This window comes from Epinephelus fuscoguttatus, linkage group LG2 (assembly GCF_011397635.1).
Source record: "Epinephelus fuscoguttatus linkage group LG2, E.fuscoguttatus.final_Chr_v1".
Lineage (NCBI taxonomy): Eukaryota > Metazoa > Chordata > Actinopteri > Perciformes > Serranidae > Epinephelus > Epinephelus fuscoguttatus.
The window spans coordinates 25,623,794-25,650,706 of NC_064753.1; the positions used below are offsets into that span (position 1 = coordinate 25,623,794).

General features: G+C 39.1%; 2 protein-coding genes across 3 annotated transcripts in view; both read left to right on the plus strand.

The window, feature by feature from the left end:
• Positions 1-6,744, plus strand: part of galnt2 (UDP-N-acetyl-alpha-D-galactosamine:polypeptide N-acetylgalactosaminyltransferase 2) — an 88,605-nt gene extending 81,861 nt beyond the window's left edge. Inside the window, exons 15-16 of the mRNA XM_049598037.1 lie at positions 117-236; positions 1,542-6,744. Of these exons, the coding sequence (XP_049453994.1) occupies positions 117-236; positions 1,542-1,697 (276 nt within the window). The 3' untranslated portion in view covers positions 1,698-6,744. The remainder of the gene's footprint in view (positions 1-116; positions 237-1,541) is intronic.
• Positions 6,745-10,380: 3,636 nt separating this feature from the next.
• Positions 10,381-26,754, plus strand: smyd2a (SET and MYND domain containing 2a). 2 transcript variants are annotated; one of them, XR_007451754.1, is made up of 13 exons: positions 10,381-10,665; positions 13,060-13,123; positions 13,907-14,017; positions 15,969-16,029; positions 17,858-17,985; positions 19,495-19,562; positions 20,419-20,521; positions 20,682-20,792; positions 22,613-22,733; positions 22,935-23,109; positions 23,665-23,773; positions 23,858-26,057; positions 26,113-26,754. XR_007451754.1 is itself a non-coding variant. In XM_049604555.1 (12 exons), exons 1-12 carry the CDS (start codon positions 10,493-10,495, stop codon positions 23,939-23,941), a joined length of 1,308 nt encoding a protein of 435 aa, XP_049460512.1. In that variant the 5' UTR covers positions 10,381-10,492; the 3' UTR covers positions 23,942-26,754. The 2 variants fall into 2 exon arrangements, 1 of the variants encoding a protein (XP_049460512.1); XM_049604555.1 differs by having other exon boundaries at positions 23,858-26,754.
• The last annotated feature ends 159 nt before the right edge of the window (positions 26,755-26,913 follow it).

Consider the following 26,913-nt stretch of genomic DNA (forward strand, 5'->3'; position numbering starts at 1 on the left):
ATTAGACACAGCTCCATATAAAGAAAAGACTTGGAACATCCCTTACCCTAACGGTATGTGTGCATGCAGAGGTGCGTTGATGCTAATATTTTTACATGTTATCTGTTCATGTAAAGGAGTGGGCATTGACCAAGGATAAGTCAGTCAAACACATGGACTTGTGTCTGACTGTGGTGGACAGAACAGCCGGCTCCCTCATCAAACTACAAGGCTGTCGAGAGAACGACAGCAGACAGGTAAAGATGTCCACTTGGGTTGGACTGTTTGCCAGAGCTGCACCCTCACTTATCAATCAGAACAAATAAATATGGAAGCCTGTTTCTGCCAGTTTGATTTAAATTTTAGGAAAAGAAGGAAAGAAATGATAATAAGTCAGAAAGTTTCTCATTATTTCAAGTTATTCAAGTTATTATTTCAAGATACTAAGTCATTATTTTAAGATACTTAGTCATTATTTCAAGACACTAAGTCATTATCTTCAGAAAGTTTCTCATTATTTTGAGATACTAAGTCATTATTTTAAGAACGTTTTTTATTATGTTGAGATACTTAGTAATTATTTCAAGACACTAAGTCATTATTTCAAGACACTAAGTCATTATTTTAAGATACTTAGTCATTATTTCAAGACACTAAGTCATTATCTTCAGAAAGTTTCTCATTATTTTGAGATACTAAGTCATTATTTTAAGAATGTTTTTTATTATGTTGAGATACTTAGTAATTATTTCAAGACACTAAGTCATTATTTTAAGAACATTTCTCATTATTTTGAGATACTAAGTCATTACTTTAAGAGTTTCTCATTATTTGAGATACTAAGTCATTATTTTAAGAAAGTTTCTCATTTAGAGATACCAAGTCATTATTTTAAGAAAGTTTCTCATTATTTTGAGATACTTAGTCATTTTAAGAAAGTTTCTCATTATTTTAAGATGATAAGTTTCTCATTTTTAAATATCAAGTCATGACTGTATAAGACACTAAGTCATTATTTTCAGATACTAAGTCATTATTCTAAGTAGGTGTCTCATTTTGAAATACTGAATCATTACTTTGAGATACTAAGTAATTATTTTGAGAAAGTTTCTCATTTTGAGATATTAAGTCATTACTTAAGACACAGAGTTATTATTTTGAGATAGAAGGTCACTTTTTTGAGATGGTTTTTTATAAAGTTTCTCATTATTTTAAGAAAGTAAGTCATTACTTTGAGACACCGTCATTATTTTAAGATATGAAGTCATTACTTTAAGATGAGTATCTTGAGTATGAGATATGAGGTCATTTTTTGAGAGGGTTTTGAGAAAGTTCCGCATTATTTTAAGAACGTCATTATTTTGAGACAATAAGTAAGTTTGGTTTTTTTTGTTTTTTTTTTTTTGAGAAAAAAAACCTCATTAATTCAAGAAAGTTTCTCATTATGTCATAACAGTAACTTTTTTTTTTCATCACACTGCAGGACATGGGCTTCCATAGATACCAGTGCACACTTCTATACTTCTTGTGTTTTATGTCTTGGCTTTGTTGTGTCTCACCAGAAATGGGAGCAGATTGAGTCCAACTCGAAGCTTCGTCACGTGGGCAGTAACCTTTGTCTGGATAGCCGCAGTGCCAGGATGGGCGGACTCACTGTGGAGGTCTGCAGCCCGAGCCTCAACCAACAGTGGAAGTTCACCCTCAATCTACAATCATAGGGGGCGCTACCGACCCTGGGAAGAGCTGGATATTGGATAGACACACCAACAGACTCTGAGACCTGGATGAAGAGATGGAAACAGACTCAAGGAGTAAGATGAACTTGATGGGTAAATGGATCCCTCTCACTCCTCCTCCTCCTCCTCCTCAGAGGTGCAGCCAGTCACATCTATACACCTCTCCCCCGCCCTCACCCCTCCCATAAAAACAAAGAGCCACACCCACCGGGGGAGGGGGTTGTAGACCATAAATGAGTAAACAGGAAACTGACTGTATTTGGTGGATGGATGGTGACAGTGATGATCATGATGAGGATAAAAACGATGAAGAGGCTTTCCATCCAAACTACATACCTCAGTGTTTTTTCATTGATGGTTCCAGAGGCAAATTTTGTTCTTTTACTTTCTTTAATGCTGGTGAGGTAGAACTCTTTTTACTTTGTAATTTTATTATTTTCTTATTAATATTTTTTATTTCTTGCTGTTAACTCTCCACAGAGGTTTCGCAGGAGCTTTTTTTCGTTCTTGAAAGAATGGGATGTTGGTGTTTCTCCTCTCCAGTGCTCTCTCTGTCTTTGTTTCACCACCCTGAGCTGGAGCCTGTAGCGGCAGATGGAGGCTTCAGGTTGTGGTTTGGGTGTAGAGTGATGTGAAGGGAGGAAATGGACTCGATTCCTTGAGCTTTTCCTCTCGTTTACTCTCATTGGTTCACAGGATCAACAGAGAAAAGAGAGGCAAAGTGGGGAGAAGAACGCTGTGTGCTCTGTGCTGATTGCTACACAGTCTTTCCTACAGATTATGTCTCGGGGAGGGGGTTCGGGGAGGAGCCTCTCTGCGTTGGATGGGGCATGACGCCGGTTTGCTCTGGCCGGAAGTGCAGTTCCTGAAACCAGGAAGTGTCTTGAAGCCACCCCTCAGGATTTACTGTTTGTCGTCAAGCCGTAGCACTGGCTGCCACAGCATCTTCACTTCTACACCATCATGTCTCTAAAGAAACAATACACAGAAAAAAAAAATCTCTTAACAGTTTTATTTGTTTACTTTTGTCAAAAAAGGAACCAAATTTCGAATGGATGTTTTTATGTTTCAGGAATACCAGAGGAGCGATTAAAAGAGTTTTCTTTACATACTCTCGCTGCTCTCTAACTGCTCCCTGTGGAGCGGCTCAGTTTATACATCTTCTTCTCCTGCACAGATAATTTTCTTTGCCTTTCTTTCTAATATTGCCATTGTAGGAAGGTTATTGTCTATTAATAACACCCAAACTGGATTTAACGTTGCAGCTTTTTCTCTAGCGATAACAGGTGTTGGCTGAGAGAGGATAACAGTGACATTTATAATATCACTATGACAAGAAACCTGAACATGATTGAGATGTTTGTTTCTGTGCTTTCAACACACACCTGCCTGCTCCTGCACAGCAGTAGAGGGAAACACCAGACACCACGTTTTTAGACTTGACATCACAGGTCCCTCGTTTTTGCTGACAGAGTAAAACCTTGCTTATTCCAGTCTGACAACAGATGTCGTTCAGAAAGAAAATGTTCTCCTGTATAAAACGTGCATGCACATGTGTTCTGAAGAGCTCCTTCCAGCTGCATGTTTCACCAACCAGCTCCCACACTTACACTCGGTCAGTAGTGGTTTCCATCAATATGCTTTTTTTTTCTCCTTCATTGTGCCTGTTAGATGTGCCATCTGTTCGGAAGTTTGAAACTGCAATAAACAAGGTTTTACTGTTTGTCCTCACTCTGTTTCTGCTGGAGGTGAGCAGATTTTTCTGATTGCACAAGCAGGACCGCTCAGTTTTTGCTGATACGAAGTACTAATAAGAACACTTTTTATTTATTTTGGCAAGCTACTTTATTCTATAGAACAAGATTTCAGTGTCACCTAACAGCATTTTTTTTTGTTACCTGATAGTGTTACTGATGCCATTGACAGTACATGTATCTGTTTGCTAGTCCATTACCTGATGCCTGCTGTGCATCTCTGCAACACGAGTCTTTCCTGGGTGCAGCGTGGGTTCATCTTAACTGCTATGATCCTCTGTGCTGTTAGTCACTGATGAGTAATGATGGTACAGTTTGGGGAAATTGGTTTTGATTAAATTTGGAGCGTCTCATCCCCTGGCAGCTTCAAGGCAACAGCATTAAACATCTTTGAACAGATATACTGTAAAACAGAAATGGCCTATAAAAATCACATCTCGTCTCCTAGTTTATTTTAGAGCGAAGTCGCAGCCTGAAATGTGTCAAATCTTTCTTTATATTGCTCTTTCTCGCTCACATTCACATCATTACTTGTCAATGTTGATTTTTGCGTTTTGTTTTTCTTGTACTGTGTTACCAAATCTGACAAAGACAGCTGGTCACGATTGCTGTGTTGTCTGATGCTTTTCCATCCTCTGTCCCACCACTTTGTTTTCTGCCATTTTGTTCCTTGTACCTGACATTTGCCTTTGTCTTATACATCCACGCGACTGTAAGCAGAGTGAGAGGAGCTGAGAAGGTCAGCTGAAACTGCAGCTGGCTGAAAAGCCTATCCTTTGACTTGATAGGTTGCTGCATTGTGCTGCCATGCACAGGACCTGCGGGTATGAGGCCAGACCCCAAGGGTGAGCCTAGATTTGAGGAAAGTTATCTGTTGCCATGGTGACTAGACTCAAGGGCCCAAATCTGATTCAAAGGAACACTTCACCCACAAGCGACCATATATATATCAGTTAGTCATGCCGTGTTACCTTGAATTCGTAAAGAAAACTTTTTTCTCGCATGCCTCCATGGAAAGCGGCAAATATATTGAGTTGTTGATTGATTGGGGACCACGTTTAACAACAGAAAAACTATACCAAAACATTCGTTTACAAACTCTCACACAAATCATGCAGTAAAATCCAAGTCTCATTTATCTAGCCCTATGCTCAGTACTTCCCAAACACATCCATTTTTGCCACAACCTTAATATTTAAAGTGTAAAGTGAAACATATGTATGCTCTCTTCAAAGCCAGACACCAATACTGTTTTTTACAGTAGTTTTTTAGGGAAAGTGCATGTGTTTGGGAAGTACTTAGCACATGACTGGATAAATGAGACTTACACTGCTTAAGTTGTGTGTGAGAGTTTGTATTCTGTCAAACCTAGTCCGGAAACAACTACCAAATCAATATGTTCACCATTTTCTGCAGAGACATGAGGAAAAACAAGCATTTCTTCATGCATTTAAGGTAACGCAGCATGACTAACTGATATTCAAATGGTCATTTTGTGGGAGAAATATTCCTTTGAGGTTTCTGTTGGATTTCAATGTTAAGCAGCAGGTTGATGTACGGTTAAGTACTGGAAATGTGATTTAATTTTTGACCATTCTCAGCTGTGTCTTAATTTCTTAAGAATGTTGCAGATCAATAATTGTAAAACTGAATACCTGATTGGAATTTAAGTTGTTAATTTTCCTGTAATTGTGCACCCAAACAGTATCTGCAGTCACATCAGAGGCTTTGGTGGAGTACAGCACGTGACACATCTCTCCTCACGTTGAGTTGTAGATCAAACTTTGAGCCTGACGGGTTTAAAGTTGATGAGAAGTCACAAGTCTTCAGATAAACTGGGTGCAGGTACTATCATTTTAGGTAATTATTTTTAATTGTTACTTAACATCTTCTTCATAAGTTTGATAGGAGTGTGTGAGGTCTTGCTCTGGTGATGGAGTGGATCCACAAATGTTGTGGCCTTTTTTTTTCTGTCATCAAAATGTGTGTGGCAATCCTCACATATAAACGTGTCTCAATGCTTACATGTTGTCTGTCAAATTAAGAGGTCGTCATTTTCAGAGCATTTGGCCCTTGTCCATGGGTGAGTGAAGATGACACGATGTTATTTTCAGTGGTGTATAGCGCCCTCTATTGTCACACTTCTTGTGGGCAACAAGTACAGAACCAGAACAGGAAAGAAGGACTCTAGGTTGTAAACTTCTGATGCACGGTCAGACATTTTCTTTTACCTTTGATTCTTTCTGTTGTTAATAAACTGCTGATTCGACCAGGCAGTACAAAGTGAAAAGACATGAGCACCACGCTGCACACACCTGAGTGACCATGGCAATGCTGTCTGCTACACCGGTTCAGATATGTTCTTCATAGCCTTTTCTTTTAAAACCAGTCTTATTCTTGTGAAGATGAGAAGATTGCTATTTTATTTTTTATTATTTTTATGTTATACACAGAGGAAAATGACTGTAATAATTAAGTAGTCCAGCGCCTCATTTTGATTGGATGATTAAATGTTTACATCTTTAGCACAATGTGCCAAAGTTTTCCTTCCTGTTTTCTCTGTGTGAGGAAGAATGAGAAGGGGTAAAAGTCTTTCGAAATGCAGAATGAGTCGCAACAGAGAAATCATTGCACATTTGCATATAGTATATGTTGTGTATCTGATTCTTCTTCCCAGTCTTAGTTAAACCTGCAGGGCACGCTGGGGGGAGGACGTCTCTTAGCTGCTGATCTGGTGTCAGTCTTGTGACAAACATGGGGTACAAAGTTGACAGTTTCCTTATTTGATGTCTTAAAATTGTCTGCAAAACATCTCCTCAAAGAGATGAATATTGTCAATCTTGCAGGCATCTTTATTAGCATTAAAAGGGGGGCATATAACTGAACACCAGTCACCGCACATGACCGTCTTCCCCACTGAGCCAGTAGGACTTTATTCATACTCACTGTGTTTTGAAGGGAAACAATCAACAGCTTTATCTGATGGCGTTTAACAAGAGAGGAGGTACAAAAGGTCAAGCTTTGTGTTCTCTCAGCTTTTCCCTCAAACAGGGAGCAGAGTTATGCCGTGATTTGTCCTAACAAGAGGGATGTCTTCCCCCTTCAGCCCACCTCAAATCCCCTCTTAGGATTAACCGAAGAAGAGCCCTCTCTTATATGTGAAAAGCCCTGCTGAGACATCCAGCTCAGGACTGCTTAAGCTCCTCCATCTTTCGCTACGAGTGACAGTCGGTGTGTGTGTGTGTGTGTGTGTGTGTGTGTGTGTGTGTGTGAGTCAGGGCGTCAGAGGGGTTTAATGCGCACATAAGACAAATTTCTCATCAGCCAGAAATGAGAGATAAAAGGTGAACTGGTAATCAATGAACTATTTGGGATGATGACGTGCTTTCTAATAGGAGTGTGGCTTTATTGAATGAAAGTGGTGGGTGACATGGCACGAAGGGGTCACACATGTAAAAGTGTATATTTTTGTATATACCTACATCAGTGTGTGTACAGTATGTACATATATACACAGTGTACTCAGCCGCGGTTCCTAGTTTTGTTGTCAGACTGTACAGCGCTTCTAACTGTCCCCTGTTTTATAGATACTGCAGAAATTCAACTTTGAATGAGGAGAAATGATTAACTTAAATAAATGCATTTATATATATATAAACTAAACGGTGTCGAATATTTTGGTTCGCTTCAGGGTTCAATGGTAAGAGCTCACAACAGATACAGTTAGCACCAACACAAACAGTCAGAGTATACTGACCATTCCATTGCAGTCTCCACATTTATGCAGCTGTGGGACTGGACCTAACTGCAGGAACCTTCACTGTTCAAGGATGGACATTGTTTTTATATGTGTTCTGACACGTAAATATTTAAAGAAGGAGCTTTTTCCATCCATCAGTCGAATGTTACCACTCTGGTTTGGGTCTTATATTGAGTGAAACCATCCATCTGCTGTGCAAAAAGGCAGCATTTTGGGCGGAATAATTGCAATAAAAGTCCTTGTAGACCTTTCTGAGATTCAGAATACTTTTTTGATCCCTGAGGGGAAGTTGGGAGACATTACAGTTGGTCTTATACTAGAGAAATTATAAGAAAATAGAAGTAGACATAAGAAGTGTGCAAGAAACAAACTGAAAAGGGCAGTGCACTACAATATATAAATATGTATATAAGGAAGGAGGATATATTGTGTAAGAAATAGAAATATATAAAATATGTACCAATATGTGCATCCTACTATGAGTGTACTCAATATAAATGCAAAAGTAGAATAGGTAAGAACTGCAAAAAGAATGTATAATTGAAACAGTCAAATACTGCACATTTAATGAATTAATTACATGTTGTAGTCCCAATAATCACACAATATGTGGTACAAATGTCCTGTAGAACTAATCTACACTAAAAAGTGAATCATGGGGTTAGTGGATACGCTTAAAACGAAGAACTTTTTCAGCATAAAATAATGTTTGTTTCATTAACTGACAATTTGTTTTAATAAGCTGATCAAAATCTAAAACACATTTGACACTTTTGAGTAGTATGGAATCGAAATAAGTTAGTCAGAATATCTTTCTTTTATGTATAAAAACCAACGTATAGACTCCAGGACTGGGTACCTGCATTCAATCCTTTTTGTGTCCAGATCTAAAAAATGAATATATCTATGGTATATGGTTTTGCTCACAGCCAGTCACAGCAGGTGTTCTTTGAACTGAAATAAATGAGTTAGAATATCTTAAATAAAATAGTTGACCACCAAGTATCACCACAACTTTTGGATAAATATTGAATTGATTCCATTTGATAAAGATTTTTGGGGTCAAAGCAAATCATGTTGGTTGAACTAAGCTAATTGGATTTGTCTGATTGTAAAAAAAACTCACAGGATTTACTTATTTATTTGGATTGGAACTACTTAAAATGATGCATGCAATTTTTTACCTTAATTTTTTAAAGTTTAACCAGTGGATTCCTTTTTAAAGTCTACATGTCTGCTAACCCTCAAATTTCAGAACAATGCAGATGGGTAATAATCCCTCCGGCAGAGGCAGGTTACTGGGCCAAAAGCAATAAGGTTGATGTGGTGACACATTTATAATGCAATGTGCGTGATATGGACACACACTTGAGGCATTTGGGACAAGAAGACGTCTAAATTATATTTTATAAGAACTGGAGAACACAGTTGTGGTTCTGAACGGAGTCATTTTGTTCTTCTGAGATTCCTCAACATGAAAAAGAAAAGCGTGTGAACACCACTACATGTGATTGTAGAAAGGTTTTCCAAAAAACTTTGAAACGCGGCTGCAGAGATTTGCACGCATTCAGTCGCAGGTGCACTGTGGTTAGACACTGATGTTGGATGATACTGTGAGGAGGAGTAAGGCAAGCATCATGTAAAGCATAGGACATGTTCAATGTTAAACAGACTGTCAGTGCAGGCAGTGATAACATGACATCATGTAACATTAGAGAAAACAGAATAGGTCAAACCAGAGGGGACATGATCTCACAAAGACAAAAAGCTGAACAAATGAGAGCAGACAAGCAAGTATATAATTTATGACTGAAATTAAGAATGATTATCAGAGCAGACAGCTACAGCGCATCTGTTCACCACAGAGTCCATCAGTCAGTGATGAAAGCAAAACAAAATTTAAGGAAAGTACCAAAAATAAAAGTACTCATTATGTAAAATGGCCCATCTTAGAATCATAATTGTTTTCTACTACCTGATGCATTAGTGTACATCTATTTGGTGTTGCAGCAGGTAAATGTGGGTTGATTTTAACTAGTGCATAAACTGCCGGGTTGCTTAATCCATCATAACATATAATAATTTATCTGTTGATTATATTTTCTGAATTTAAATTTGCAGAGTAACTACAGCTGTTAATAAATGTAGTGGAGTGAAAAGTAAATTATTTGCATCTAAAATGTAGACGAGTAGTGTAACATAGAAATACTGTGGTAATGTACAAGGACTGCAAAATTGCACATGGTACTTTCCATCACTGCCTTCAGTTCATGTTGTTCATTACTGAAATTTACACATACTGTATACTGCACACCAAAGTTATTGTAGTTATGTATTTTTCATTTGTTTTTTATTTTTATTTCATTTTAAATATTTGTTTTCAATTTAGTTTAGTTTCAGTTAGTTCCCAGAGTGGGTTTCTCATTTCAGTCTATTTTCATTGTTTAAAAATGTTTATTTTTAGTTTAGTGTTGAGAGTTTTTTTTTTTTTTTTCAATTAAATCTTTTAAATTTTAAATAATTTTTGACACTGACATGTAGGTACAACAGTATAGTAAAATAATAAAATAACTGAAAATAATATAGGTTAATAACAATAATAATGCTTGGGTAGATACACATTTTTTACAGCCTCATGGATTAGTGTATCGACTGATTATTACTCTTTTGTGAATTTTAGTATCAGTTTTGTTTATTTTTTTTATTATAATATGGGGCAGGGGCAAGATTTAAGAAATAAGAAATCAGCATAGGTATTACTATAGAAACACAATACCCTGAGCAGGCAACAGCCATGTAGACATCCCAGTCTTAATAAAGATATGCACCTATGACAAATTAACAGACTAAAATTAGAGATATGTCTTGTATACCTGCAGGGTCTAACTACTAATATAAATATTTATTTTATTTTTTATTTTACCTAGTTTTATTAATACCCAAAATAGTTTCCGTTGGTTCAGTCTAATTTTAAATATTTAATTCTATTTTATTTATTTATTGTATTTATTTTTTTAAATGTTTTTTCACGTCTAGTTTTGCTTTTTAGTTTAGTTATATTTAATTTTAATAACCTAGGTGGACACTAGTTGCCGGCCTGTGCCGTCGCCTCTCCAGCAGGGGGCGATGAGAGCCACACGGGACACACACAGGGGACCGGGGAAGAAGACGGGTCTCTGGCAGAAGCTGATTAGAGACAGCAGTCAGCACACACAGGTGGTGGTCGGTAGGCTCTGACAGGAGAACCGTAAACAGAAGAAACCATGAAGAACGAAGGTATAGAGGGGACGGAGAGGTTCCTGAGCCCGGACCGCGGCAGAGGCCTGCGGGCGGTGAGGCACTTCGCGGTGGGGGAGCTGGTGTTCGCCTGCCCTGCCTACTCGTACGTGCTGACAGTGAATGAGAGGGGAGCGCACTGTGAGCACTGCTTCACCAGGTAACATCTTACCTCTAGAAAACAGCTGATAAAACACCTCAGCGACAGTTACCTCCAGGCTGGTGTTTATTTTTAGCCTAGCTTGAAACAGAAACACAGCGCGTGGTGTGTCCAGTTGAACGCTGGCTAACCTCTTTACTAAGCTAGGTTAGCTTGTGAACCTCTGGACACCTACCGAGCTGGTGCAGACTTAAATGGGTCAGTGCGGTGAGGCAGCTCACCTGACTGACACTGCAGCATTTGTTTGTAGCACTGCAGAGTCAGGAGAATCTGAAATCGACACTAACATTCACGTACAACAACAGTTCTGGTAGTTTTAAAGCCAGAATTTAGTGTGTCTACTTTCCTGTACTCTCAATGGGTCTATTTATATGCTATCATATAGTCCTTAATAAGATAATCACAGGTAGTATGCTCACTTTAAGGAGCATTTCACTACTTTTCAACCTGTCCATTATGTCACAGTGTGCACTTTTACCCATCTTTGCTCCTTAAACAGCACCCTCTATTAAACTACAAATCTCACACATGCCTATATGCACCTGAAAGCCAAGCCGTAGCAAGCCAACCTGCAGTTTTCATGATATCAGAATCTGCCTTTGTTATTCTTAGCTTCAAAGTTTCACTCACTCATCAGCTGAACATGAATTTCAGTCATTTATTGTAGTCTCCTGCTCCAGTAACCGTGTAGGCTGTGGAGTGGCTGGAAAGTGCAGCCTACAACATGTACAGAGTATTGACATGTGTGGGTGTGTGTAGGCATACTGTGTCAAAAACATCAAATCAGGTTAAACTGCAGTGCACAGCACCTTCAAAGTTCAGCCCTTTATCTTGCCTACTTGTCCTGTTTGAGATCTGATGGCACTCTTTATGAGACTTCTAAGAGTTAAATGAACTCTCACCCTCACCCTCACACTTTCGTTCACACATGCGTCCTACCCAGGCTGCCATCAAGGTTTGTAGAGCAGTAAAAGGTTAGGGTGCTAAATATAGTTGTCCATGTGTCCCCAGAGAGGAGGAGCCAAGCAATGAATGAGAAGGCCAGGGTGCGTGTGTGTGTGTGTGTATTTGCTCCTATACAGTCAGAAACACTCTGAATGAGTATGTGTCTTGCTGTAATAGTGATCTTTGATACCTGTTGTTTTACAAAATGACTTCTTTTTGCATGAACATAAGCTGGAAATGTCTGTAGAAATGGCTATGAATGTAACTGGAAATTTTATGAATAACACTCAAGTTTATGCAACTAATTCTCTTGGTATTTGGGCTTATGTGTTGAGCATCTGTGCATCCCACGTTTTGTTACAGTGCTAAAACAAACCTGCAAGATTGTCTTACTCACCGCTAGTTTAAAGGTATGCTATAAAGGATTTTTATTAAATCCAATGTATAGACTCTCTGCCTGGGTATTGGTACTCAATACCTCAAAAGTAGTGACAGAAATAACCCACTACATAGCAGTAACAAAACTTCCCCAAACGAAACCTACATTTGACCCTTTTTGTATCCAGATCTAGAAAAAAATAGTATTTGTATGGTATTGCTCGCAGACAATCTTTAATTGAATGCAACATGTGATTAGTCCACTACTGCAGCAGTTACAACCTATATAGTCTGTAGTGTGGTGAAGTCGTGGCCAGTAGACGGAGTTGGCTTCAACGTGCCAAGATGCCACCAAAACATCCACAAGAATGGCTATACTACATGCCTAGGTGGCCTTTCATGCAACTGAATGTTTCCATTCACATGATGGTTATCAAATGAAGTAGACAAAAAATATATATATATAAAAAAAGCACTATTGGTATTGGTATCACTTTAAGGGCACTGGTATTGGTATTGGTACTGGTAAAAAATTTTTATATAATATTCAGCCCTAATACGCTCATACAAAAGTAATCCCTCTCAATCATCACTTATGACCCACTAAAAGTGTGTTGCAGTGTGTTTATCTGCAGAGACTCTGCCTATATATTCATATTTTATTTTTATTTTGCTGTATTTGGGAAGTTCCTGGGCACAGGTGAGGTCAGCTTTTATGAAAGGGTTGCAACCAGGTGCATGACCTCAAAAAAATCATGGACACAGCGCTGAAAAATTGCAAATACAGTGAGGCGAAACTGCCAAGCCAAAAAAGCTCATTCCAAAATGAGAGTGATTCTGGGGTTAGCTTTCACTGTCACTGACGAGCATGTTTAACAGCAACTGAAAATTTCTGTATTATCTACCTTCAGCAGTGAATATACCAAGTATTTAAATGTCATGGGGTAAAAACTATATTAGTCAAAAGTCTTTTAACACTGCATTACAATTAGAAGCATCATGTGTCCCAGATGAGGTGTGTTATTTTACAGCTGTAGTGGAGTAACGTGTTGTGTCTTTATGTCATTACAGGAGAGAAGACCTTTTTAAGTGTGGCAAATGTAAGCAGGCCTACTACTGCAACATTGACTGTCAGGTAAGAATGTTCTCTTTTCCTTTTTTGCATTTACAAGGAGGGCCTCTTGTTTCTGTGTGCGATTGATGTGTCCCAGTTTCCACAGTTAACTACAGGAACTGATCGTGACTACATTTTACGCCGAACACAGTAATTTTTGTGGTACTAACTACAAATACCCGTTTTAGTCTTCATTTTTCAAATAGAAAGACAAAGAGAACGAGAAAAGGCAGAGACCAAGCCATTTATTGTTGTCAGAAATGTACCAATCGAGCAGGTGACTTATTTTTCAATCCCTTTGTGCACATTCACGTATTACCAAAGGATGAGCATTTTGCTTCACCGGCACCAATGACGTAGAGTAAATTTGAAAGAACTTCTTTTATAATTTTTGTGATTCACCCTGAGACCTTGGACTACACAGTGAGAGCGGCTCCAGCACAGCTCCAAGCAGGCAGCAAGAGACGGAGAGAGCACACGGTCACGCTGCTGTTGCTATGACGATTTGGTCTGTCCTCCCTCTGCCTCTGTCTACTTATAGTTTCATGGCACAAAACACACTCTGTGCACTGCAGTAAAACTGGGGAGTTTTCGTTTATGACAGAGAGGAGAGATCGATAGATGGATAATTTGCTTTGTGATAATAAAATCATCCATTGTGTTAATTTAATTCTCTCTTTTTCTCTCACATTTCTGCCTTTTGTCTCACATGTGGTGTCCTGTTGAGTGGGATTACTCACTGTAATAATGAGGGGTCACTAACTGTTGCTATTTCTGTCTTTTTCTGTGTGTGTATTTATGCAGAGAGGCGATTGGTCCATGCATAAGCCGGAGTGTGTAGCTATGTGTGCCTATGGGGAAAACTGGTGTCCATCAGAGACTGTCAGACTGGTGGCTCGAATCATCATGAAACAGGTAAAGTAATAAAAAGTGGAGCAGGAACATTTAACATTCAGAGATGACTTTTTTTATTTGGAGCAACATGGATATTTTCCCAGGGAATGTTAAACATAACTGCAAGCAAAGGGAGAAAAGAGATCTATGTGAAATTATACATGATCCTCCTCAGTTTATAATCAATACTGTGAGGAGCTGACACAGACAGAAATGTGAGAAAACGCATTTTGAAATTTCAGTCTTTGGTTATTAATGCGTATGATACTGAAAACAAAACTAGAACAAAGATGAAAGCAAAAATTAATAATTTTTTAAAGTTAATAATAACTTAAAAGGCAGCCTTAAAAGCAAGAGTGATGGGCAACTGTTCCCGAGCGCATGTTTTTCAGGGCACTATGGCTGCACTATGAGATAAACAACTAGTCAAGTTCCGATTTAGCCCTCTGCTAACTTGAATGGGAATAAAATGATGTAATTGTGCAGCTCTCCTAGACTTTCTTAATGTTATCAGACCAAATCCCTAACAAGTCATTTTCCAGGGGTTGTGACGCTAAAAAATCTCTCCACTGAATTTACAGACATCTTTTTCGCAATGTAAGTCTATGGGAAAAAGTCCCAGAAGTTGTTATTTCACTGTTTGGCTACTACGAAAATTGGCTTCTAAGCATGGCGCACGAAGTTGGGATTTTTGGTAAGAAGGTTGTGGTCACTTAGCAACGTCAGGCACGACTTTTGTCTGATATTAAACAGAATTGTTACACTTCATTTCTATCTTCAGTCTGACATTGTGTTTGCTCTAACCTCAGGAAGGGGGAATCAATTTTCCCTAACCGATCATTAGAACCAAACAAATCCACCTAAATATAATGTAATTTTAAGTCCACACTGATGGGTAACATACTGGTTTTGCCAAAGTTTCAAAAGTGGGTTGGAGCGAAGTAAAAGCAAACTACAATGTTTGATAATGTGAAGACAGTTTGATTTAGAGCAGCCTAAATAGCAGCATCTATCTATGTTTTTTCTCCTCACTGGTTCCAGTGCACCGTTTGACAACAGCTTGACAATGTCATTAGTCCCCCTCCGGCGCACTCATTGGATCTTTTTTTTTAACTGAGAAACTGCTGTCTCATGTCACAATGCCAGAAGAATCAGCCAACTTGGTGGAGTGGGTAGATTGGCAGGTCTGGACCCAGGCAAGTCCAACCTGCCTCCTCCCCTTGAAAGTTGGTGTACTACTGTGTCTGACTCACCAGCACTTCTGAAGGGAATGAAGCAGCAGTAATGTTATTAGTTATATGTGATTTTCCTGTCGTCTGAAGTGCAAAGAAAACTCAAAAGGACCAGCCAGTATTTGAGAGCGGATGGCTAAAAGGATTTGTGTGAGGTTGTGACCAAAAGTCAACACAGTTTAAAACCTTAGTTTAAGATACATTAAAAGAAGATAAAGAGTCAAATAATATGCAGTGGCTGGCCTGATAATAAGTAAATGTTATGAGCTAGAACATATTTAATGCAATAAACCAGCCGTGAGCCGCTGGAGCAGCAAAGCAATGACTTAACTCATCAGTTTCATTTGTATACTTTTGCATGAGTCATGTCACAGAAGCATCACCACTGTCAGGCTTTGCTATTCAAGTACTGCAGTTCAGAAAGGTGACATCAGCTTTGATCACATTAAACACACTCTGTGAGTCACATCAAAGCAAACTGTACTCTTACCATGTGAACATAGCCTTGCTGCGTTGTAATGTTACCTCTGTGTTGATGCCACTGAACACCACAGTTCCTGAAGCCATTTGTGCTCAGCTGGCGTTTTATTGTGTTTTAATGTCTTCTTAATTGGCCTGAAAGTCTCTAACAAAGCCATTAGCTATAATAAAGCATAAACATTGAGGAAAGAAAAATAGATTATTTGGTATTTTATTGTCATGATTTTGCCCATTTTTGACCAAAAACAATTTACTTGCAGAAAGTCACAACAGAGCGCACCCCTTCAGAAAGGCTGCTACTGCTCAGTGAATTTGAAGCCCGTAAGTAAGTGTGTGTGTGTGTGTGTGTGTGTGTGTGTGTGTGTGAATACATGAGCGTGTATGTTTAGTTACATTTGTGTGCACTTTTAGTTACACATGGTGTGATTTTTTTTTTTTTTTTTTTTTTCCTGTGTCTCTGCAGTTGTAGCAGTGTGTCTATTAATATCCTCTGCTGTAGCCTCCAGTCCTGGTTCTGTCTCTTTTTATTCACTTTAAGTCTGCAGAGCTCGGGGATTTAAATCCCAAGATTCTGGGTGCTGTAATTTCATGTTCTCTACCCTCCTTTAAAAACTATTGCCACTGTGCCCTTGAGCAAGGTACTCAACCCTCTTCTCTGGTAGACTGTGGCTGAGAAGCTCTAACATGTTAACATATGTGCTCCGTTATGTCAGCCCTTACTTAAATACAACAGAGGAAGCTGAGCTTTGTGGCATCATCAAACACTGTAACTTGATAAAAGAGCGTATTTGTTAGACACTCAAGACGAGACTTTGTTGCATGTAAGTGCTCACAAACTGTCTTGTCTGCTCCACCTGGTATTATCATTTAGTCTGAGCGGTTGTTGCAGGCTCAGATGTGTCATCAGAGGATTGTCACAGAATTAACCTTCACACCTGTCTCTCATGCACACAAAGCAAATCAGTGGCCAGCTGCTGCCTGCTGCCACCAGTCTGTCTGTCTGTGTGTGGGTGTGGGTGTGGGTGTGGGTGTGTGTCTGTGTGGGTGTGGGTGTGTCTGTGTGTGTGTGACTGACAATGACACATGGCCTACAGCAGTGGGACATTCTACACCTTGTAACACTGAGTGATTCCTATGTGGAGCAACAACCACAAAACACATACTGATAAAATTCTGAATGAATAGTACACTTTATTTTTTATGTCTTGCCTTTATTATGTGTGTGGGGTTTTTTTTTGTTTGTTTGTTTTGTTTTTTCATACCAGCGTGGTCTTCATTTTCCTGTTTAGTAATTCGTCTTCTTTCAAATGAAAGCACTTCCTCAAACACTTAAAGGGACAGTTCAACCCAAAATCAAAAATACATATTTATCCTCTTACCTGTAGAGCTATTTATCAATTTAGATTGTTGTGGTTGTGAGTTGCAGAGTGTTGGAAATTTGTATTGCTCAAAGAAAAAAAAAATACATTTGAAAAATTCAACAGCAATGTCTCTCTCCAGAAATCATGACCATTACTCAAAATGCTCTAAAGACCTTGTTGTGAGCAGTGTCATGTTGGAATTTATCTTTCTACTAAACTACACCTGCTAACTGTATCACCACGCAGAAGGTGCATGCATCTACTGCTAGCTCACTTAGCACAACTGAGCTAGCTAATGTCACAGCACAGTAACATTACAGCTCAGTCAAGGAGGATGCCATTACTGTATACGTTAGGCTGTCACATACACGAGCATCTCGTCCATGAGTAGATGTACACTCCCTTGTGCATGGTGATACGATTGGCAGGTATAGAAAGTAGGTTTGGGTACCGAACTCTGTAATTTTTAAGGGCACCAACCAAATTATGTCATTACTACAGAGTACCAGTTCACGTTAAATCAATCAGTGCGCACAAAAACAATCCAGATTGAAGCACTACAGGTAAGAGGGAAGACATGCATTTGATTTTGGGGTGAACTGTCCCTTTAAGAACATTGCAAATCTTAAGTCCAGCTAGTGGCCCAATTAGGCTCCAGTGTTCAACACAACCAGCTGAACTCTTTTGTTCTCTCTCTGTCCCTTTTTGTCTTTGTTCTTACTTTTCATCCTGTCTATCTTTATTGTCTCTCTTGATCTTTTTCTGTCCGTGTTTTGTGCCTTTTCCAGATTTAGATAAGATGGACAGTGAGAAGGACGAGATGAACCAGACAGACATAGCAGCGCTGCACCACTTCTACTCCAGACACATCAGTGACCTTCCAGACAAACAGGCCCTCACTGAGCTATTTGCACAGGTAAAATTAGATAACACTAAATCCACCCCAACAAGAAATACACTGATTTAAAGGGTGGTTCCATTTTTTCAAAACAACTCTAATAACCCCCCTGGGCCACTTAATGTGCATCTTTGATACTGAGCCAAGCCTTCTTTGAGAATTATGTGTTATTGATCTCCCAGTTTGGAAAAGCAGACAGAAGTAATGGCACAGAAGCTGAGCAGTGTACTGCTGTAGCACTACATTTGTTTGGTTGAAAGCTGAATATTTTAAAAAGTAGAAGAAGTAGAAAAATGTTTAGTCTAAGCAGAAATGTCCTTGAAGAGCTGAATATTGTGATATTTGGATGGTTTATGTAGGTGAAAGAATGCAGTAGTTAGCAACCGAAAAATGTACAGATTAAAAATTATGATGATTTTGATCACAACAGTGTAAATGCTGAATTAGCACATTAGCTGATATTTACAGTATTGTTGTCATAATTTCTAACTTCGATATAATAATATCTATAATATTTATTCAATATTTTAATATCGTGTGGAAAAATTGACATTGAGGGCATAAAATTGAATGTTTCTGTAAAAGATGAATATGACAATGAAGACTTTTATTTCCTTGGTTAGTAGCAGAGAATATAAGAATGACTTAACACTAACAATAAGAGAGAGCCAGAAAGAACAGCTGGTACCAGTGTTTCACACTGCAGAAAATAAGTATCGGAACCATTTTAAATATTCAGAATTGATATGTATTGATAAATCAATATTTTAGACAACACTAATATACATTATAAATACATTATTATATCAAATCTCAATGTTTTTCTGCCTATTTCTTCTGGCGTTGGGTGTTGCCATTTGAAAAACTCATAAAAGAGCACAGATGGAGTCGGCCTTTAAAAGAACCTTGAGTTCCCGAAATGATCCAGGATTTGGGTTGGGTGTGTTTTATTACTGTCGTGTGATTTGTTAGGAGAGCATCACATGTTTTTGCTGACACATAGGCAGCTGTTAACCTTTCTCGCTGCTGAATACCAACATACACAAAAGATTAAGACACACAGTGTGCAAATATAGTGTGTTTACATGTGTGCTCTACTTGTACTCATACGTGCTTAATCCTTGTGCTCACACACCTTTTATATCTTCCTCCCCTCATGTTGTCCTTTTCTTGTTAGCGAATACACACTGAAGCACATGTTGAGGTGAAACCAGGATTTGTATCATACATAGACACAGGTCCTGTCTGTTAAACTCGACAGCGGTTAGCTTTAATTTGATCCGTCTGTCAGTGCTGCTGTCTCCTTCTTACTCCAAGCTACACAGACAGCCTCTTTGGCCTCTTATTTCACAGCTACATTTAATCTCTACTACTGGGTTTCCTCCTCCTCAGTGGAGGGGGGTGTTACAGCACATGTGAGTCGTGGGTGATGCAAGTTGTTTTATCATACTACTCACCCTGCTGTTCTCTGTCTCCACCTGTTTGTTGGTGTCTTCACATCTTTCTTTTCTGTCTTTCTGTCTCTAGGTTAACTGTAATGGTTTCACCATAGAGGACGAGGAGCTCTCCCATTTGGGATCAGCTGTTTTTCCTGAGTAAGCAGGCTGTGTCAGTACTTCATCATCATTTAACAGCCCATCCATTTGTCAGTGTATTTCACTCTACCAATTAAGTTGGAAAGGACAGTGTTTGTCAGCATGTTACAAATGAAGTCAAATGATCTTTTCCTGCTTCTTTCCGCACTCCGTCTCCTTACATGTGAACTCAGTCTCCACCTCAGTGCCCTTCCTTTCCTACTCTCTCATTATTGTGCAGTTTCAATCTGTGTATGTCTCAGCTGCTCCTGATTCACTCAGTTATATTAGTTTTTATGCTTTTGCGCTGGCGTCAGCCAGAGACAATATGTTTTTGGGTTGTCCATATGTACATCACATTCTTTTGAATGCGATACCTCAAGATCACCTCGAGCTTCTTTGCAACAACATCCATATTTGAAGCATTTTCTACTGTCATAGCTCCAATTTTCTGTTCTCTCCTGTTCCTCTGTTAGTTCACCATGAGGTCACTCGTGTTCACGTGATTGTCGTTGCGCCATGTGACGAAGCTCTATATCAGTCCTCTGTAAAAATAGTCTCTGAGGGAAGACAGCATGTTTCTCACTGGAAATTAATCACCAGATGTCATTGTAGTGATGACTCTCATTTCATCAAATATACTCTTAATACAGTTTATTTAATTCTGTTAAAGTCTTCACTACATACATTATTTACGTCTGAACAGACAGATGTAAACTGCAACTTGACTAGTTGGTGGAGGCATACATACTATATACATATACCACAATGTAATCCCAACATCATGAAGCTGTTAAATGTGATAATTTGATCACAACTCTCTGATTTCATAATCATTTTTTAACCTCTATGCCTCTCCTCCTTTTTGTCCTTGTAGTGTAGCACTGATGAATCACAGCTGTAGTCCTAATGTCATAGTGACCTATAAAGGCACAGTGGCTGAGGTCAGAGCTGTTCAAGAGATAAACCCTGGAGACGAGGTGAGTAAACACTGCACTCATCTAGCAAACCCCCATAGTTCTTAGTGACAGCAGCTGTTAAAGACCACAGGCAATCATGAAGAAATACAGACTCTTATTACAGTCTTTGTTTTGACTGACGCAGGATTTTGTTTTCATCTCTTCCTCTCTCCCTTTGTAGGTCTTTAACAGCTACATAGACCTGCTCTATCCAACAGAGGACAGGAAAGAGAGGTTGTTAGATTCCTACTTCTTCGCATGCCAGTGTACTGAGTGCACCACCAAGTCCAAGGTACCATTACTTTATTAAGTTTTTCATATTTGTACAAAAGCACCTTTGCACGCTCACTGATGACTGGTGTGAACGTCGAGACACACATTTCCAGCGGCAGCCTCAGAACAGTGACAGACAGTTCAGTTAAGCTCTGCAGAGACCATTAACCCCTTTTAACTTCTCCCTCAGGATTTGTGTGCATGAGTGAGTAAAGTGAAAATCAGCTCAGCAAGTTTATTTTATGTTAACATGCATACTTGACAGTGTCTCAGAGGTAGAGCAGTTCCACTAATTGGAAGTTCAGCTGTTTGATCCCCGGCTCCTCTAGCCTGCATACCGAAGTATCCTTGAGCAAGTTACTGAGCCCCAATTTGCTCCTGGTGGCTGTTTCATCAGTGTCAGTGTGTTAAATGCTGAGTAGCAGATGGCACTTTGTATAGTAGCCTCAGTATGAATGTGTGTGTGAATGGATGAATGTGTGTGTGAATGGGTGAATGTGACTCATGGTGTAAAAGCGCTTTGAGTGGTTGAAAGTCTAGAATGCCACTATTCAAGTGCAGGTCCAATTACCATTTAATTTTGCATTTTTTTTTCCCAGTTTGAGTTTATAAAATGATTCCTGAGTGAAAAGATAGGCTAGCCTAAATTTATGATTGTAAATTTTTGGCTTGGGCGATCTATTTTTCTTACCTTTATATCTTCCCTGTATTTCACTGGGGTTTAAAGTACATGAAGATATTTGTGTAAAAAAAAAAAAAAAAAAATCATAAGCTGAGCTACTGGTGATAGAAGTCATTGTAGCATGTATGTCATTGTCTAGTCTACAACGCTGTGTTTCTAATATGCAATTAGCCTACTTAGACATGTTTTACTGTCTTTAAATACCTGTGACCCAAAGAATAAATAAATAGATAGATAGGAAATGAGCATCCTTTTTGCTGGAAGACCTGGTGACACTTGTTGCAAGAAGTTATCTTAGGATAAAGTTGTATGTGGCAATACTCCAAAGCAGAGGCAGATGCATTTCTGGGTTAAACCCCACCACTCTCATTTCTTCAGTTTCCTGTTCCACAATAGAGACTGACCTCTGGTGGCATGTGCTTTGTACTACATCTCCTCAATACAGCATCTCTGTATCAGTTTAATAGAAAGAGGAGCTTCTGTTCGGAATTTCTTAATAACCCGTTATACCCTAATACTTTGATACTGTCCGGGCCTAGTAAATTCATATATTTGGAAGAACTGTGTTTAAATATATTTTTCTTTTGTTAATTTTCAGAACCACATACATTCACTGTTGTAATTTCCCTGCACTGGAGATTAAAGTATCCTGTCAGAACCGATTTGTTTGACTGGCATCATTTAATTCATTATTGTCCAAGCCAAATCAGCATGTCCTGAGGTCCCCATCCTCACAAAAATTCTGTCTTAATATACAGAATGCAGAACATTTTTGCATTGTTGACCAGAGGAATTTCCTAGAAAGTGTCTCACGTGCCTCAGTTTCTGCTGTCTGCTGGAGAGAGAGCAGGTTCATGCCTTGTTCATGTCCTCACTGGTCTTGTAAGAGAGTCTGCCTGTCTTTGAATTTGTATTATACACTGTGAAGAAAAGTGAGAAGCTGCATCCCAGTTCTATACGACATACTATTATGTACATCATATGCACTTCATATTTACCAAAGGCTATGGAAGGTTGATGCTTTTAATTCAGTCCCAGCCAAGGACTGAAATGTGTCACCTTGGTGATTTGGATGAGTTTGAGAATGAAATATAATTTAGCTCTACTGTCCACATCTGCCGAACACAGGAACATAAATTCTCTGCATCTCTTTCTAGGACAAAGCAAAAATGGAGATCAGGAAGCTGAGTTCTCCACCAGAACCAGGGGAAATCCAATCCATGGTCCGTTATGCCAAGAATGTCATCGAGGAGTTCAGGAGAGCAAAACACTACAAGAATATCCTTTCCTCTGTTTATAGCTGTATTTCTCTTTCCCACATTTTTTTTTCACTCTCCTGTTTACGTTTTTCTCTCTGAAGTCTTTTCCCTCTCAGCATGTCAGTTTATCTTCTGTCTTTATCGAGGACAGTCTTTCACTTGCCAGCCTTGTCATCCCTCTCCACATTGTGTGTTTCATCATTCCTTGACTCTCTGGCACCCCCCAGTGAGCTGCTGGAGATGTGTGAGCTCAGCCTGGAGAAGATGGGAGCTATATTTGCAGACACAAACGTCTACATGCTGCACATGATGTATCAGGCCATGGGTGTCTGTCTCTACATGCAGGACTGGGACGGAGCTATGAGCTACGGAGAGAAGATCATTCAGCCATACAGGTAAACTGATCTGTGAGGCCTCTGCAGGGAGGCAGTAATGCAGTGAAGTCAGTCAGTTGTACCAGCAGCACTACTGTCAGTCTCAGTCCACATGCAGATAATAAAGCCCTGTAGAAAAGTCACCCCAGTTGTGTAATGAGATTTTCTCCAGACCTCTGAGTTTGTCAAGACAAAGTTCTTGTAAGAATGAGGATTTCAATCCCTCTTTTAGTCTTTTAATCATTTGTTTTAACTCAGAATCATCCCATTAATGTTTTATTGACTTATAACTTACTTTCCCATGAAATGTTCTTTGTCCCACCTACAATATATACACAACAACACATGTTATATTGTGTTCCTTTTCTTCACACTCAGCATATTTTCCCTCCGTGGTTAACAACACACACATCTACCACATCTTTTATTTTTTATTGTTGTTCTCTCTCGGCTTTATATGTTTTAAACTTTTGTAGCACTACAACAAAACCCATTGTAACATTAATTATAGACGATATCTTGTTTCCTCTTGTATTCACTGCTCAGCTTGATGTATAAATTATATTCTCTCTGCAGTGTTCACTACCCGGCCTATTCTCTGAATGTGGCGTCTATGTATCTGAAACTGGGACGTCTCTATTTGGGGCTGGAGAAAAAGAAACAAGGAGTCAGAGCTCTGAAGAAGGCATGTTTACATATTAATAAGTGGCAAAGTGAGTGGATGCTGTGTCCTTGAGTTATTTTAAAATGTTTTTTTGTCTGTCTCCAGGCGGTTGCCATCATGGAGGTGGCTCACGGGAAGGATCACCATTATGTAGCGGAAGTCAAACGAGAAATCGAGGAGCAGAAGTAAACAAGGAGGATCCTCTCTGAAAGCAGCAAACACACATCACAACTGCATGCCGTGCATCTTATACCTCTCCTTTCCTCGTCGCCCACTCTCTTGTTTTTCATGCCTTTTTGTAGGCGGGGTTTCTTTTTTACTGTCAACATATTCTGGCTGAGGATGACCACGTTTTGTACCTGCAGCTCTCTACTGCCCGTCGGACCTGGAGTTTAAAACAGACGAATTAGAGTTAAAATGTTTGGAATGAAAAAAGTGACTGAAATACTGACTGTGTGCTGAAGCTCATTACACACATCCAACACCCATACTGTAACACACAAAGGATCACTCAGTGGACAAACTGTAAGACTGCCTTTAAAGCTGTCTTTCAGGGGAAACAAAGCTTTCATATAGCGGCTATAGAACTCCATTTTCTGATGTGGAATGTCCAATTTTTCTGTCTTTGTGAGTCTGAAGTCACTCACTGTGTTCTGTAGATCCATCAGCAGACAGTTTGAGCACCATTTACGTCTTTGACAGTAGTTTTAGTCGCACAGTTGTGCTCTACAAGAGTTGTTTAAGGATTAGGACTTCTGTACAAACTGGTTCGTAGTTGTTATGAAGGGCATTACTACTTATTCCCAGCCAATGTATTTTGTTCTATCAGAGTTTTGGGCTTCAGTGTTTTTTGTTTAAACTGTGAAAAAATAATGACTGACCATGCATCAGGTACTCTGTAGCAAAGGAGAGGAGATGCAAAGATCTATTCCTGAATGAACACCCAGTGGTTTGGCTTGTCTTACAGTATGTTGTGCTCGTTTTAAAGAACCAGAAAAGTGTTGCATGTTTTATTGTTTATGTTGTGTGTTGTTGTTTTTTTCATACGAGGCTTGTTGACCAAAGTGGCCACAGGTTTAATTGACAAGGAACCAGCTTCAATTCTCTATTCACAGTGTATATCTAAAGAGGGGCGGTGATCTGAGGTCAGGTTGCTTTTTATGTCACAGTAGAGACATTGGTTCTATGACCTGACCAATGACCCTGGATCGGAGCCCCCGTTGCTCTCAGGAAAAAAGGCGCAACTCTGTAGCTTTTGTTGCCTTTTGTCAAGAGATGCATTATTTTACCTTTTTTAGTGTTTTCTCAAAAGCATTGTGAATCCGGATTGTCATTGCCTGGGGAATGAAATCACTTTAGCAGCAGTGGGCAGAATATTAGCATGCATTATAACTTTGTAGAATATACATTTTACATGCACGTGATGAAGGAGGAATATCATCCTCACCGTTCATTTGTACAGTTTCAGTGTGTAGGATTTAGTGGCATCCAGCAGATGCAGAGCTGAAACTTCTCTTGTGTACAGGAGAACTATGGTGGCTAACATGAAAATGCAAATGGCCCCATCTAGAGCCAGTGTTTGATTTTTCTGTTCTGGGCTACTGTAGAACATGGCGGAGGACTTACTCCATATGTAGATATAAATGACTCATTCTAAGGTAACAAAACACAATGATTCTTAGTTTCAGGTGACTGTAAAGTAATGAAAACATAGTTCTCAATATTTTTGCCAATAGATGCCCCTAAATGCTACACATGGGACCTTTAATTTTATAATCAAAAAGAGTGACTGAAATATTTTTTTAAAAAGGGAATTGCATCTCCCTTTAATCTCTGCTTTAGTGCAGTGTTCATTTTGCACTCTATAAGCTAAAGAGACTGAGACAATTTAAACCACAACACATAAACTGTACCAACATGGCAACTTTTTAAGGCAATATTACCTTGACTACACAAATCTCATAAAATCTATGTCAGAAATTGAGTTGACAACAAGTGTTGCCTGTGTGTGATGGTTTTAAACGACCCTGACCCTAAAATTATGAGAAGGAACAGTTGCAGGTCTTAAAAGTGTAGATTTCTCTGCTGTAGATTTGACTGAATCATTATATAAAAATAAGACTTAGCATGCTGTGTGTCAAGGAGGCTTTAAAAAGATGAGGCAATGCCAAGAGTATCACCAGGGCCTTATTTAAGGGTTCTTGTTGCACTCGAATTTTGTACAATTTTTGTGACAAAATGATGTCAAAAAGGCAAACCTGTAAGCACATGTTATTTCCTTTGTATCAGTTTCTGTTAGTGGACAGTTGGCCTGCCTGCAGTCTTCATGCCGTGCACCGCCAGAGGAGCTACAGTCACAGATCTAATTCCTTTATTCTTTTTAACACCTGTAGCTTCTCCTTGTTTACTATGGATGCAGATTCATGCTCCACATGAATGTGGGTTACTGAGGGTTAGAAATAGCATTATTATGAGTTGCCTGTGGTCGGTGCCTGTATTTGTAGCAACTCCTGCAGTGGAGACTCTTTCTGTCACCTGCAAAGATGCATCTAGAAGGTGCCTGCCTTACAGTCCTGCATAGGTAATCCAAAAGCACCATTTCAACAACTTTGTTCCACTTTTTTTCTTTTTTACAAAGGATGGACATTGAAAAGAGGGTTTTCAGGCTGTTTAGCACAAGCCACCCAAACCCTCTGTTTGCCAGATTTGAGGACATCATTTTATCTCTGGCTGGACTCTCAGAACATGCATACGATTTGTTTTCCTTTCTCTGTGATGTCATGATAAAAAAAAAAAAACTGACACGAGCTTTAAAACAGTAAAACCCATACTCATGCTGCACGTATAAAACCAGATGAAAGGCCACCCAGATGTTTTCTGCTGTTTCTGTATTGAGCTGTTACTTTACCAGGCATGAATGTTATTCTACTGGAATGCATAACTAAAATCTGAGCCTCTGATTCATTCTGCACCATGTCAGTGGAACTCAATAAATGGCAGTATGGCACTTGCTTTGATAAATATACTCATTTTATTTTTTTATTCAATCAGTAAGTCTCTTGAGATACATTTTACCCTTTACAAGAGAGGTTTGAACAAAATGGCAGTGTAAGGTGGATATCACAAGCTTCTCGGTGCTATTGTCATGGGTACATATTTGA

What these genes read in the sequence shown, in the direction of transcription:
- smyd2a (XM_049604555.1), top strand. Translation starts at nt 10,493, where the DNA reads ATGAAGAACGAAGGTATAGAGGGGACGGAGAGGTTCCTGAGCCCGGAC. An exon ending in AGTGCACCACCAAGTCCAAG is followed by an intron (nt 20,793 to 22,612) that starts GTACCATTACTT and finishes ATCTCTTTCTAG; the next exon opens with GACAAAGCAAAAATGGAGAT. An exon ending in GAGTCAGAGCTCTGAAGAAG is followed by an intron (nt 23,774 to 23,857) that starts GCATGTTTACAT and finishes GTCTGTCTCCAG; the next exon opens with GCGGTTGCCATCATGGAGGT.